Genomic DNA, 13,257 nt, shown 5'->3' on the forward strand with positions numbered 1-13,257 from the left:
GGCTGCGCCCTAGGCATCAGTATGCCCTAGGCGGCTGCCTAGTTTGTCTAGTGGCAGCACCGGCTCTGCCTGTACCCCTGTATGTTACGGTCTCTGAGGGAGGAACTCCAAGAAAACGCAGAGGAACTTCTGGGCTCCAAAAATGAAACACTCAAGGCAATGGATTCATAACAATACTTAAAGGGATGCTCCACTCCAGCTTTGAAAAGAAAAAAAAAACAGGCTATATTTTTCAGGGATGCTGGGGATGTCTGAAATTTTAGCTCAAGCTCTGTGCAGACCTCTGGGAATAAACCAAAACAGGGGCGGTCTGTAAAAAAAAAAGGGTGTACTGGGCACCTCTAGGACTCTATTGATGGCTAGTGAATTGTGGTTTACAATAGAAAGGGGTCACCTAGCCCCTAGGAAAAGGATGTACTGTAGCCGTGTCGCCTCTTTCTTCGAATGTTTAATAAATCTGTGAAATACTTTTTCTGGAGATAAATGACCTCCGGGGGCGGTGGCGTACGAGACGTGGAGGCATTGGTCATGTGGTCTGTTAAAGGGACCTAGGGACTAACATTGAGGAGCGAGCCAATCATAGTTGGTGCCTCAGCACTGACCCTTCCCCTTCAATAGAGGCCACATAACCAATACGCCAGCACTGGTCACATGACCGGCTGCCCGGGCGCCTCCAGGAAGAAACAATTCACAGCCACATTTCTTAAGAGAAGTTGAATGAATCAATTTTGTATCTTCACCTATTAAATCCGAGATGGCATAGTGCAGGTGACAGGTTCTCTTTAAGCAGATATCAGGGGGTCAACGAGACCCCGGATGTAACCACTGCACTCTGTGGAGGATCAGGTTATTTCCTGGCCAGAGATTGACGGCCCTGAACCCAGAAGTGATCAGAGCTGAGCGCTTCCAGGTTCATGATATGGATGATCACTGCTCTACCAGCCGCTCTCCATCCTGACACCCGTCATGGCGGTCCTCGGGCACCCAGCCTACATAGTCGGCAGCCGGGAGAAAACTGGAAATGTATTTTACATTGTTAAAGGAGAACTATGAGGCGAGTGAAAATCACTCATGCTCATAGTTCTAGCCGACCTGTGACAAGGAAACTGTCACAGGTCGGCTCAGTAGATCGGGAACACATACTGTCGCTCGCTCACTTCTCGATCCTGTCCCTGCAGAGAGTGGTGACCGTCACTCACGGCCCCCCCCCCTCCGCGCTCCGATCCTCCAGTGCTGACTGGCGTAACGGACGGGGAAGGGGGCGGGTACAGCTGGCTCTGCCTCTAGATAGGCAGAGCCAGCTGTCAATCACGCAGCTGGGCGGATCCAGACAGTAATGTCGGCATCCGTCCCGGTTGCGGTGGTCTCAGTATACCGCGAGCTGCAGCTCCCTATATACTGAGCTTAGGGTGACGGGAGGACGCTAGTATATGTCCTCCCGTGACCCTGAGGAGAACTATGGGGAAAAGCCCTGACCCCATAGTTCTCCTTTAAACAATCATCAGCCGGTTTGTGAGGCTCTGCCTCTAGATAGGCAGAGCCAGCTGTCAATCACGCAGCTGGGCGGATCCAGACAGTAATGTCGGCATCCGTCCCGGTTGCGGTGGTCTCAGTATACCGCGAGCTGCAGCTCCCTATATACTGAGCTTAGGGTGACGGGAGGACGCTAGTATATGTCCTCCCGTGACCCTGAGGAGAACTATGGGGAAAAGCCCTGACCCCATAGTTCTCCTTTAAACAATCATCAGCCGGTTTGTGGAGAATGAAATCATCTCATTGGAGGATCTTCCCGGCAAGAAGCGTCTCCGGCTTTCCGGAAAAGTTGAAGCGAAAAAGTTTGCTGGAAGTTTTTGTTGCATTTGACGGCAGATAAGCAATCTATCTGCAGGAATAACCGCCGCGCGCCTCGCTGTCATGTTCACCCACACGCCGTAATGCCAGAAATTCGCCCGCCGCCGTCTCGCTGCTTTCCATACATCACCCGAATTCATTTTTCGGACAGCGAGAAATGATAGAGTCAAAATTGAAGTTGCTCCTCTCTCCGCGCGACGAGGAGCCTTATTTATTTTCCGGCGTCGGAGCGCAGTTATTCTTGGCGGGGGCCGATGGTAACACGGCGGCGGCGGCGGCAGGCGGCTCCGGTGATGGCCATCAAACAACGGCGTCAGGCCGGGCTCAATTGTCCCATCCCCCGGGGGAGAGCCTGAGAGCCGCGACTCAGATTGCTTCTGAAACGAGTTCCTGTCATGGAAGCGTCTCCGTCCCCCCGGGTTATGGCGTCCCGGATAAATCCTTCCAATGGCCGTGATTGACGACGACATTCCCACCCGAACCCGCCAAACTTTTTAAAGAGTCATCCGAATACTTATAAATGGCGGTTGAAACGTGACATCACCGCGATTATTGTGTGTAATCGGATCAAATATCCCTCAGATTGTGATATTTACGTAATTGGTGAATGGAGGAGAGCCCATCCCCCTAAAAGTCTCAGAGATTATATTGGGGAGATTACTGTGCTGAGTTCCCGGGTCTGTACACCCGCTGTGCCCATTATGAGGAGCTCCCCCCATCCCTGTGCTGAGTTCCCGGGTCTGTATACCCGCTGTGCCCATTATGAGGAGCTCCCCCCATCCCTGTGCTGAGTTCCCGGGTCTGTATACCCGCTGTGCCCATTATGAGGAGCTCCCCCCATCCCTGTGCTGAGTTCCCGGGTCTGTATACCCGCTGTGCCCATTATGAGGAGCTCCCCCCATCCCTGTGCTGAGTTCCCGGGTCTGTATACCCGCTGTGCCCATTATGAGGAGCTCCCCCCATCCCTGTGCTGAGTTCCCGGGTCTGTATACCCGCTGTGCCCATTATGAGGAGCTCCCCCCATCCCTGTGCTGAGTTCCCGGGTCTGTATACCCGCTGTGCCCATTATGAGGAGCTCCCCCCATCCCTGTGCTGAGTTCCCGGGTCTGTATACCCGCTGTGCCCATTATGAGGAGCTCCCCCCATCCCTGTGCTGAGTTCCCGGGTCTGTATACCCGCTGTGCCCATTATGAGGAGCTCCCCCCATCCCTGTGCTGAGTTCCCGGGTCTGTATACCCGCTGTGCCCATTATGAGGAGCTCCCCCCATCCCTGTGCTGAGTTCCCGGGTCTGTATACCCGCTGTGCCCATTATGAGGAGCTCCCCCCATCCCTGTGCTGAGTTCCCGGGTCTGTATACCCGCTGTGCCCATTATGAGGAGCTCCCCCCATCCCTGTGCTGAGTTCCCGGGTCTGTATACCCGCTGTGCCCATTATGAGGAGCTCCCCCCATCCCTGTGCTGAGTTCCCGGGTCTGTATACCCGCTGTGCCCATTATGAGGAGCTCCCCCCATCCCTGTGCTGAGTTCCCGGGTCTGTATACCCGCTGTGCCCATTATGAGGAGCTCCCCCCATCCCTGTGCTGAGTTCCCGGGTCTGTATACCCGCTGTGCCCATTATGAGGAGCTCCCCCCATCCCTGTGCTGAGTTCCCGGGTCTGTATACCCGCTGTGCCCATTATGAGGAGCTCCCCCCATCCCTGTGCTGAGTTCCCGGGTCTGTATACCCGCTGTGCCCATTATGAGGAGCTCCCCCCATCCCTGTGCTGAGTTCCCGGGTCTGTATACCCGCTGTGCCCATTATGAGGAGCTCCCCCCATCCCTGTGCTGAGTTCCCGGGTCTGTATACCCGCTGTGCCCATTATGAGGAGCTCCCCCCATCCCTGTGCTGAGTTCCCGGGTCTGTATACCCGCTGTGCCCATTATGAGGAGCTCCCCCCATCCCTGTGCTGAGTTCCCGGGTCTGTATACCCGCTGTGCCCATTATGAGGAGCTCCCCCCATCCCTGTGCTGAGTTCCCGGGTCTGTATACCCGCTGTGCCCATTATGAGGAGCTCCCCCCATCCCTGTGCTGAGTTCCCGGGTCTGTATACCCGCTGTGCCCATTATGAGGAGCTCCCCCCATCCCTGTGCTGAGTTCCCGGGTCTGTATACCCGCTGTGCCCATTATGAGGAGCTCCCCCCATCCCTGTGCTGAGTTCCCGGGTCTGTATACCCGCTGTGCCCATTATGAGGAGCTCCCCCCATCCCTGTGCTGAGTTCCCGGGTCTGTATACCCGCTGTGCCCATTATGAGGAGCTCCCCCCATCCCTGTGCTGAGTTCCCGGGTCTGTATACCCGCTGTGCCCATTATGAGGAGCTCCCCCCATCCCTGTGCTGAGTTCCCGGGTCTGTACCCCCGCTGTGCCCATTATGAGGAGCTCCCAGCAGCCCTGTGCTGAGTTCCCGGGTCTGTACACCCGCTGTGCCCATTATGAGGAGCTCCCACCATCCCTGGACAGAGGGTCAGATAGAAGACTGAAGTGGAGGACGGAGGTTCATACGGGTGCCTTCAGTGAGGTCCTTGTTGCCTTATTGTGGAAGCCTGACATGGTGACCCCAAAGTCCTGCATGCATGGGGTGGGGGGAGACTGTGACAGGGTGACATCCTCCCAAAACTCCAATATTCGTTGCCGTTTGAGCTCCGATTGGCCGAGGTTTCGGGCGAAGCGGCAGCAGCTGAGAAAATCCGAAATCGTTTTCAGCGGCCGAACTTTTCATCTTCCCTTCAGAACGTTTTCCTCGCGCCGCACTCCTCGTAGCCGCTGCCACCGCGACAGATGGCGTTCGGGCTGCTCAGGTGAAATCAAAGGCGGGGAGCATCTGGCGGGAGCAGCGGGGAGGTTTGAAGAATACGGGAACTCGGAAATTAAAGTATTCTTCGATTCTCCGTAATGTCAGAAATAGATGCAAATTAAGATGAATAACCGCGAAGATTCTTCACATGATGAATCGCGCCGAGAGCGACCCTCCGCCACGCTGCTCCCCTCCCCCCCCCCACGCCGGTGATTTATTCATGGTTACAATAGCTGATGGTGAATTAAATGTTCTATTGACTCCGCAATGTGCTTCTGATATCTCCACACGGAGGGAAGGAAGAGACACATATAAAGGGAAACTCCACTTTTGAGGAGGAAAGTCCTTTCCAAGTCCTCCGGGAGCTGTACATCACAAACACATTATTAAAGATGGAGTCTAATCTGCTTATATTATGCCTTCCCTGCCCCTCCCCCCTCCCATTAACATACTAATTCTTCTCTATGCAATGCAGGCAGATCATGGCAGGTGGGAGGGGCCAGCATAGCTTCCGGAAAAAATTCACAGCGCCCTTGCCTCAGCGCTGCTCTCAAGCCCTCAGTCATGATGCAGTGGGCTGGATCCTGGGAGGAGTTATGCAAATGATCTGGATTTGGGGAGGAGTTATGCAAATATCAAAATGCCTGGAAGGGCGGGTGTCAGCCTGGAGTGGGCGGTCCTAGGCAGACTACATTCGCATGCAGACTGCCCTAGGCAACGCCCGCATGTGACGCTGAGCCTCCATGATTGAAAGAACTTATATCCAATGAGTGAAAGGGGTGGGGCCAGGGAAGGAAAGGCCTAGATCAGGCCGGGAAATGAGGCGGGCTCTATCTGACTGGCTGCAGCAGATTCTAAAGCTCACAGTGTGCAGCAAAATCAGAGGAAGCCATTTCAGTCCAGGAGAGGATCCGGTACAACTGTACATGACTGAAGGGAAGGCCGGAGTTCAAGCAGGGTGAAACGCATCAGTGGGAGGATCTAGGAGGGCAAAACCACCACATATTCCCCCCCCCCCCCCTTTATGGGATAAAACCCCCCAGGGTCCTATTTGCAAACTTTTACATTACATTTGTCATAAAGATTGTCAGTAAAATGAGATAGAAGAATTCACACAGTAAATAAAAAAGGCCGGAGGTCAGCTGGGTGAAATGCGTTAGTGATAGGATCAAGGAGGGCTTTGCACCAAAGTGAGCGAAACTTCCACACATTCTCCCCTCAGAGTCATTTTATATCAATTTATCATGACGATCGGCAATATGATGAGATGAACACGCTGTAAATAGAGTCCGCGAGGCCGGAGATTAACTTTAACAGAGAACACAACTTATCCAGTCCAGAGAATCGGATCCTCGGGGGCGGGGTCAGATTGGAATCATTTAAAAAGACATAGAAGTATAAGTGAAAATAAAAGAAAAATTCTTTATCGCATTTTACTCCTCACATTAAAGAATTCAGGAAATTGTAGAGAAGTTGAAATGAACGAAATGTATAAAAGGATCGGCCGTTCAGATGCCTCATCTCAGGCCGGATACTGCAACAATGTATAACAAGTACAACAAAGTACAACAATGTATAAGAAAGTATAACAATGTATAAGAAAGTATAACAATGTATAAGAAAGTATAACAATGTATAAGAAAGTATAACAATGTATAAGAAAGTATAACAATGTATAACAAAGTACAACAATGTATAAGAAAGTATAACAATGTATAAGAAAGTATAATAACAATGTATAAGAAAGTACAACAATGTATAACAATGTATAAGAAAGTATAACAATGTATAAGAAAGTATAACAATGTATAAGAAAGTATAACAATGTATAAGAAAGTATAACAAAATATAACAATGTATAAGAAAGTATAACAATGTATAACAAAGTACAACAATGTATAAGAAAGTATAACAATGTATAACAAAGTACAACAATGTATAAGAAAGTATAACAAAATATAACAATGTATAAGAAAGTATGTATAAGAAAGTATAACAATGTATAAGAAAGTATAACAATGTATAAGAAAGTATAACAAAATATAACAATGTATAAGAAAGTATAACAATGTATAACAAAGTACAACAATGTATAAGAAAGTATAACAAAATATAACAATGTATAAGAAAGTATAACAAAGTACAACAATGTATAATATAGATCAGATTATTGATCAGGACTCAAAGAATCGGTTTATGTTGGAAATGTATCCGAGCCGTCGGTGCAGAGCTGCGTTTTGGTGGCGCAGCGTTCCTTTGTTTCCTGGCCATAAATAATGAAGCGTTCTGGAATATCACACAGAATTTTAATCACATCGACATTAAAGGGAAATGAAAGAAGCTGCAACGTGCAATCTGCCAATAATCATATGTGGGGAGAGGCGATCCGCAACAAAATGTCACTTTCTGCTCCACTCTAATTGCAGAAAACAGCTTTCGTGTCTGCGCTCCCGCCGAGGAACGGGAAAAGGACGGCGGAGGGATTTCTGCTCGTCTTGGAAATCCTGGAGAAGAGCGCGTAGAGCTCAGCGATGGGGGAACGTCTGCTGCCAATATACTACGTCTATGCCGATCGACTTTTATAACGTTTGATAAGATGACATCAGCAGAGAGAGAGAGAGAGAAATGATGGAAGGAGTTGTAAAAGGTTCATAGACGTGGAGACTTGGAAACAGACGAGTGATGGCAGAAAAAGACCTCATGGGTCCAATATCTGCCCCTTTTCCCTAAATACAGATGTTTGTCCCAATGTTTAAATTCACTTCCTGTTGACTAACGCCCCACCTCTGCTGGATGTCTGTTCCCACCATCAACTACTACTAATACCTTCTGAACTTTCCTCATGCTAGTTTGAGGTCATGTCCCCGTGTTCTTCATCTCAGCGTCATATTGAAATTCTGCCCTCCCTATCCCTCAGACCTTCCACCATTTTTCTTGCCCTTTTCTGGACTCGTTCTGTCCTATCAATTTTATTTCTATAGAGGGATCGGGACCTCCTTCCTCCTGCTGGGGATCCCTCTAGTGATAATAAAGATCTATATAGAGGGATCAGGACCTCCTTCCTCCTGCTGGGGACCCCTCTAGTGATAACTAAAGATCTATATAGAGGAATCAGGACCTCCTTCCTCCTGCTGGGGACCCCTCTAGTGATAATAAAGATCTATATAGAGGGATCAGGACCTCCTTCCTCCTGCTGGGGACCCCTCTAGTGATAATAAAGATCTATATAGAGGGATCAGGACCTCCTGCCTCCTGCTGGGGATCCCTCTAGTGATAATAAAAGATCTATAAGAGGGATCAGGACCTCCTTCCTCCTGCTGGGGACCCCTCTAGTGATAATAAAGATCTATATAGAGGGATCAGGACCTCCTGCCTCCTGCTGGGGATCCCTCTAGTGATAATAAATATCTATATAGAGGGATCAGGACCTCCTCCCTCCTGCTGGGGACCCCTCTAGTGATAATAAAGATCTATATAGAGGGATCAGGACCTCCTTCCTCCTGCTGGAGATCCCTCTAGTGATAATAAAGATTTATATAGAGGGATCAGGACCTCCTTCCTCCTGCTGGGGATCCCTCCAGTGATGCAGCCTAGAGTTGTATTCATTTTCCCCTCTATTACAATCATCTGATATGAGCCCCCCTTCATTGTACCCCCAATGTCATGTTCCATGTTACAAGCACAGTGGCACCTCCCTTGCTCTGCACACTGGCGGATATTCTTAATGTCGGTTTACCTTTGTTATGCTGAGGAGTAATTTGAGGCGGATTTAATGACGAGATATGAAAACAGATTTATTGCGATTGCAGCCATACACACAGGAGAATAATTTAAGCCAGACTTGCAGGTAAACAGACGCGGCGTTGCGCAGCGACACATCTGGTGACGCACAGCTCAGCCAGATATGCAGAGTATCAGGAGCCGCCGGAGCGCACACCACTATGACATGTGAGAATGGTTGGAATCCAGCCAAAGTGGAGTCATTCGGTTGTCGGCTCCTCCGTTACATTTTCAGATGGCGTCTCTTCCTTGCACTCATCAGCCTCTCTCGTTTCCGATGTGTCCGGCTGACACCCTTCTCCATCGTAAATTATATCTTCTGGGTTTGGCGCCGGAGGACAGAATTCTTCCGATGGATACATTGTGGTGAAAATGTTCTCCGCCTGAAAACACAAACATGCCGTCCCAATATGAAACGTGAAACAAGCTGACAAAGAACACGACACACGGCTCAGTTCTGAAACATATAAGATGCTGAGAGAAAGATGGACCACCCCTCGAAGTTCTCATTTTCAGGCAACATTTCTCATATACTTCCCTCAACTGATATGTGACTTGGCGGTTGCTGGGAAAGTGTCACTTTAGCTCGTCCAGCGAGAAGGGACAGGTTCTCTTGTATTACCCACCATTCCGTCCCTCTACTGGAGTGCTATCCATATGGAAGCTCTGGGTCTGGGCTTACACAGGGTTAAGGACTCATCTGGTGACAGAATTAAAGCATGTGAACACTAACTGGAATATTTGGTTACCAGTTTCCTTCCTCTTCCTCTCTAACCCCCTCCTGCCATCTGTAGGCATATATATGGCAGCATGTGTACAGCTGGCATCAGTGGCGTAACAATCACCATAGGGACCCAGGCGGCCGCTATGGTGCCCGGGGCACAGGGGGGCCCGGCCAGGACATTCCTGATGCCCTGGGTCGCTATGGCATCTCACGCTGCTGGCTGTCACTGGCGGCTGTGAAGAGAAATGTGCCGCCGTCAGGGCCGGCCTTAGGGGTGTACGAGCTGTACAGGGCGCCATGGCAACAAAGGCGCCAGGCGGCCGACGCAGCTCGTCCTCGGTCTCTCGTCCTCACCGACATGACAGCGCTCCCTCATCCGCTCCCCCCCGGGGAGCGCAGGAGGGAGCACTGCCTGCTGTCAGGATGGCGGAGCGGTGAGGGGGAGAGAAGCCGCGCCGCAGCTGTCAGGATGGCCGAGCGGGGAGGAGATCAGAGCCGCTGTCATCCTGTCAGTTTCAGGATGACAGCGGCTCTGTGCGTGGCAGAGCGTCAGGATCGGCCAGCCTGTAAGTGAGAGCAGCTTTTGGCAGCTTTTGGCAAGAAATGTCATCCTTCGCCGAGTCTCCACCGACAGCCGGAATACACATGTGGGGGTTCCATGAAGATTAAGGTCTTGTCTGATCTGGTGGCTAGTGTCTTTGTGTTGTTTCTAAAATATTTTGCATTTAGGCCAGACCATCGGCCACCACAGGCCTGAGCACTGAGCATCATGGGAGGAGGTCACATACTTCCCCCATACCCAGAAGCTCCGGATTTTGGAAGAGTTCCAAACAAGCAGCAGAGCGATGGGGGAGCCCAATGAAGGTAACAGTAAGAGGAAGGTTCTTCGGACAAAACATCTGGTTACTTTGCCATGAATGGACTCCCTTTAAACCTCTGAACTAGTGATCCAGCCTGGAGGTAAGAACCTGCGTTAGTCCTCCGATCATTCCTTGTAGAGCCCATCAGTTCCTAGGCCCAGGCTGTACAGGGGCCCTAGTCATCATTTTCCTTCCTCACTCCTGTGCTGCCAGGCTCCCTCTGCTTCATGGCTGGCAATGCTTCTGGGACCCTCCTGAGGCGTTGCAGCCATGCCCTGTCTCTGGTCGAAGACCTCATAGGTGCACCACCATTAAAGGGGCTGTGTCTATTTAAAGGACCCGCGTCTTGAGGTCCGGCACCTGAGCAACATTTTGGCCTACTTCAGTAACTCTCCCCGTAGGCTTGTTTGCAGTATTTCTTCCTCGGACTGACTTCCTGTATACCGGCTTCTGCTACCTGTATGGATTTACACGTCTGTCATCTGCCCTGACCCCTGGTCCAAATGCTGGTTCTCCTTCACCTCAGCTGCATTCCAGACTGCTCCGGTATGCTCTGCAGTTCTGCCGTCCAGTCTGGTCTTCTGTACCGCCGGGATACTCTAGACTTGTGTATCAGCCTGCCCCATTGTGCTCCACTATCCTGCCTCTCTGCTATCCGGTTCCTGTCTACATTGCTACCACTAGTACGCTCCTGTGCGCCTAATCCCTGTAACTGGGGGTTAGTCTCCTCACATTAAATCACGGAGAACCTAGGGGTTGCAACCTGGGGGCAGCACAATGCTAAATACAAACCCCCTTGAAGGGGTGCCTTGTGGAACATTGGATTGTCCTTAGATTCCATGACCTAAGGTAGGGGTGTCAAAATCAATTTAGTCGTGGGCCCCATCAATATTATGGTTGCCCTCAAAAGGTATCTGTAAGACGATATAAATGTATCTAATCTTTCTCTTTGTCTCTGCATTCGATTATCACTGGTTTCAGTAACAACTTAACACCTAGATCTGAAAGTAGAAGTCTAGGAAATGGCCTGGTGGGCTGGATTCGGGCCCCTGGGCCTTGAGTTTGACACATGTGCCTTAAGGGGAACCCACATTGCCTGCTCACACCTGGGACTACTATATTCAGAACTGTGCCTAAGTCAAGGGCATCACAAGAGCCAACGTTTCGAGACCACACAGGGTCTCTTCATCAAGGCATAAAGAGTGACCTTGGTGTGAGCTTGGTCACTCTTTATGCCCTGATGAAGGGACCCTGTGTGGTCTCGAAACGTTGGCTGTTGTGATTGTGTGACGTCTATGTCCAATAAATGGACATGTTGGATTATTCTACTGAGTGCTGGTGATTTCTCTTCCTATATAATTCCTACTAAACATTTGGCATTTGACAGTTGACTGACGGGTGGTGGGGCTTGGCACAGGAAGGGATGGGGGTACACTTGATATGAGCAGAAGTTGGGCCCTCATGTACTGCCTGGGTTGTGGACTCATGAGGCTCCATAGGGACACACAGGTCGATCTGAAGGCTGGCACAGGTATTTGCTAGGACAATAAAGTGTTTCAGCACTCTTGTTACCCTAGACCGGTAGGTGGAGGGAAGGCAAATGTCCTTCCTGGTGTCTCCTGCGGATGAATTGCTGCATCTTCACATCTCACACAGAGCTGGGGGATCCCTCCACTGAGATCAGTCCAGCAGGCTCTGCCTATAACTGCATATCCTTGTAGAAGGGCGAAACCTTCAAGGCGCTGGAAGTTCAGGAGCAGAGGACCTTTAGTATGATGACAAGTATAGCACACAGTTCTATATATACTGCATTATAGGGTATACAGGCCACGGGCCTAAGGTGGCCACTTTAATACATATGGTGAATGAGGACACCACAGGGAATGCGTAGCCCAGAATAATTATGACAGATCTCAATGGTTAGGAGTCTAGAGACATATCATGGAGGCTCCAACCAATATGGGGGGGGCATTCAACCCATAACAACACTTCAGGAAGACGTCCATGACAAGGAGCCCATAACCGATTTGCTCACCTGCTGGCATGCGTGGTCATATCCAAAGCACGGGTCCGGCCCGCTGCAGACAAGCACATTAGAGGGAAGCCCAACATATGACTGGCGCTCTACTGCGGATGAGTCTCTCATATTAAAGTACATCAGCCAGAGGACCCGTGGCCTCTCCGTGCCCTCAGGATCTGGAAACACAAGAGGAACCGCCATTAATGTACAAAATCATACAAATATACTTTGATGGGAGATGAATGTCGCACAGAGAACAGTGCCAGTCTCAGCACCTCCAAGGATCCCCATAAATGCCCCAACTTCAGCAGAAGAGGCTTTCTATGCGAGTTCTTTGCTCTGACATACCACAGCGCTGTACATAGAACAATGAGCCAGTCACGTCAATCTCTGCACCAGAGGAGCTTACACTCTAATGTGCCCAGCACAGTTACCCATGATTATTATACATGTATATAGCTCTGAGGTATACCGCAGGGCTGTACAGAGAACATTAAGTCAGTCACATCAGTCTCTGCACCAGAAGAGCTTGCACTCTAATCCCCTCCCACCACAGTCACACATTATTATACATGTCTATAGACTTACACTCTAATGTCCCCCCCTCCTATTATTATACATATATATAGCGCTGACATATTCCATGGCGCTGTATACAGAGTGTATGATATTAGTCTATGTTGCACTGGGAGGAAGCACATAGACACACACAATGCAAAACGTACCATGAGCTGGGAAGTGAATCCAGGACTCCGGGCACAGCGAGGCCCTTCCCCCGTTGTGATGAATGATGCCGGGGGTGACCTCTACAATCCTTATAATTTACAAGATGCGGATAAACTGAATTCACATCTGATCACCATGGCGGGTAAATTTGATTGGCGGTATGGAAAATGCGGGCGGCGTACATACGATGACAGCGAGGGTACACGGATGTATATACATTTATTTCCTGGCAGCGCTCGCACAGCAGAGAGATGATTACTGCGGTGATATAAGGGGCGCGGGGGGACGTGTCAGGTGGAAATGTCAGGGATGTCATTAAGACAAATGTCACACATCGGTAATAAACATGATGAGATTGTCGCAGAGGGATAATGGATTCCGCTAACCAGATGAGAGGTGAGCGCGTTACGGAGGACTCGCTGCTGCTGCTGTACATGAAGTGATCCCGCCACCTCCTCATGCTT

General features: G+C 50.2%; 1 protein-coding gene across 1 annotated transcript in view; it reads right to left on the reverse strand.

The window, feature by feature from the left end:
- Window positions 1–8,457: 8,457 nt before the first annotated feature.
- LOC108801700 (rab proteins geranylgeranyltransferase component A 1-like) overlaps window positions 8,458–13,257 on the reverse strand; it is a 48,063-nt gene continuing 43,263 nt past the window's right edge. The window contains exons 6-7 of the mRNA XM_018573604.1: window positions 12,083–12,243; window positions 8,458–8,846 (exon numbers count right to left, since the gene is read on the reverse strand). Coding sequence (XP_018429106.1) covers window positions 8,664–8,846; window positions 12,083–12,243 — 344 coding nt within the window. The 3' untranslated portion in view covers window positions 8,458–8,663. The remainder of the gene's footprint in view (window positions 8,847–12,082; window positions 12,244–13,257) is intronic.

The sequence above is a fragment of the Nanorana parkeri genome, unplaced genomic scaffold (genome assembly GCF_000935625.1).
Source record: "Nanorana parkeri isolate BGI_ZX_2015 unplaced genomic scaffold, ASM93562v1 scaffold2449, whole genome shotgun sequence".
Classification (NCBI taxonomy): domain Eukaryota; kingdom Metazoa; phylum Chordata; class Amphibia; order Anura; family Dicroglossidae; genus Nanorana; species Nanorana parkeri.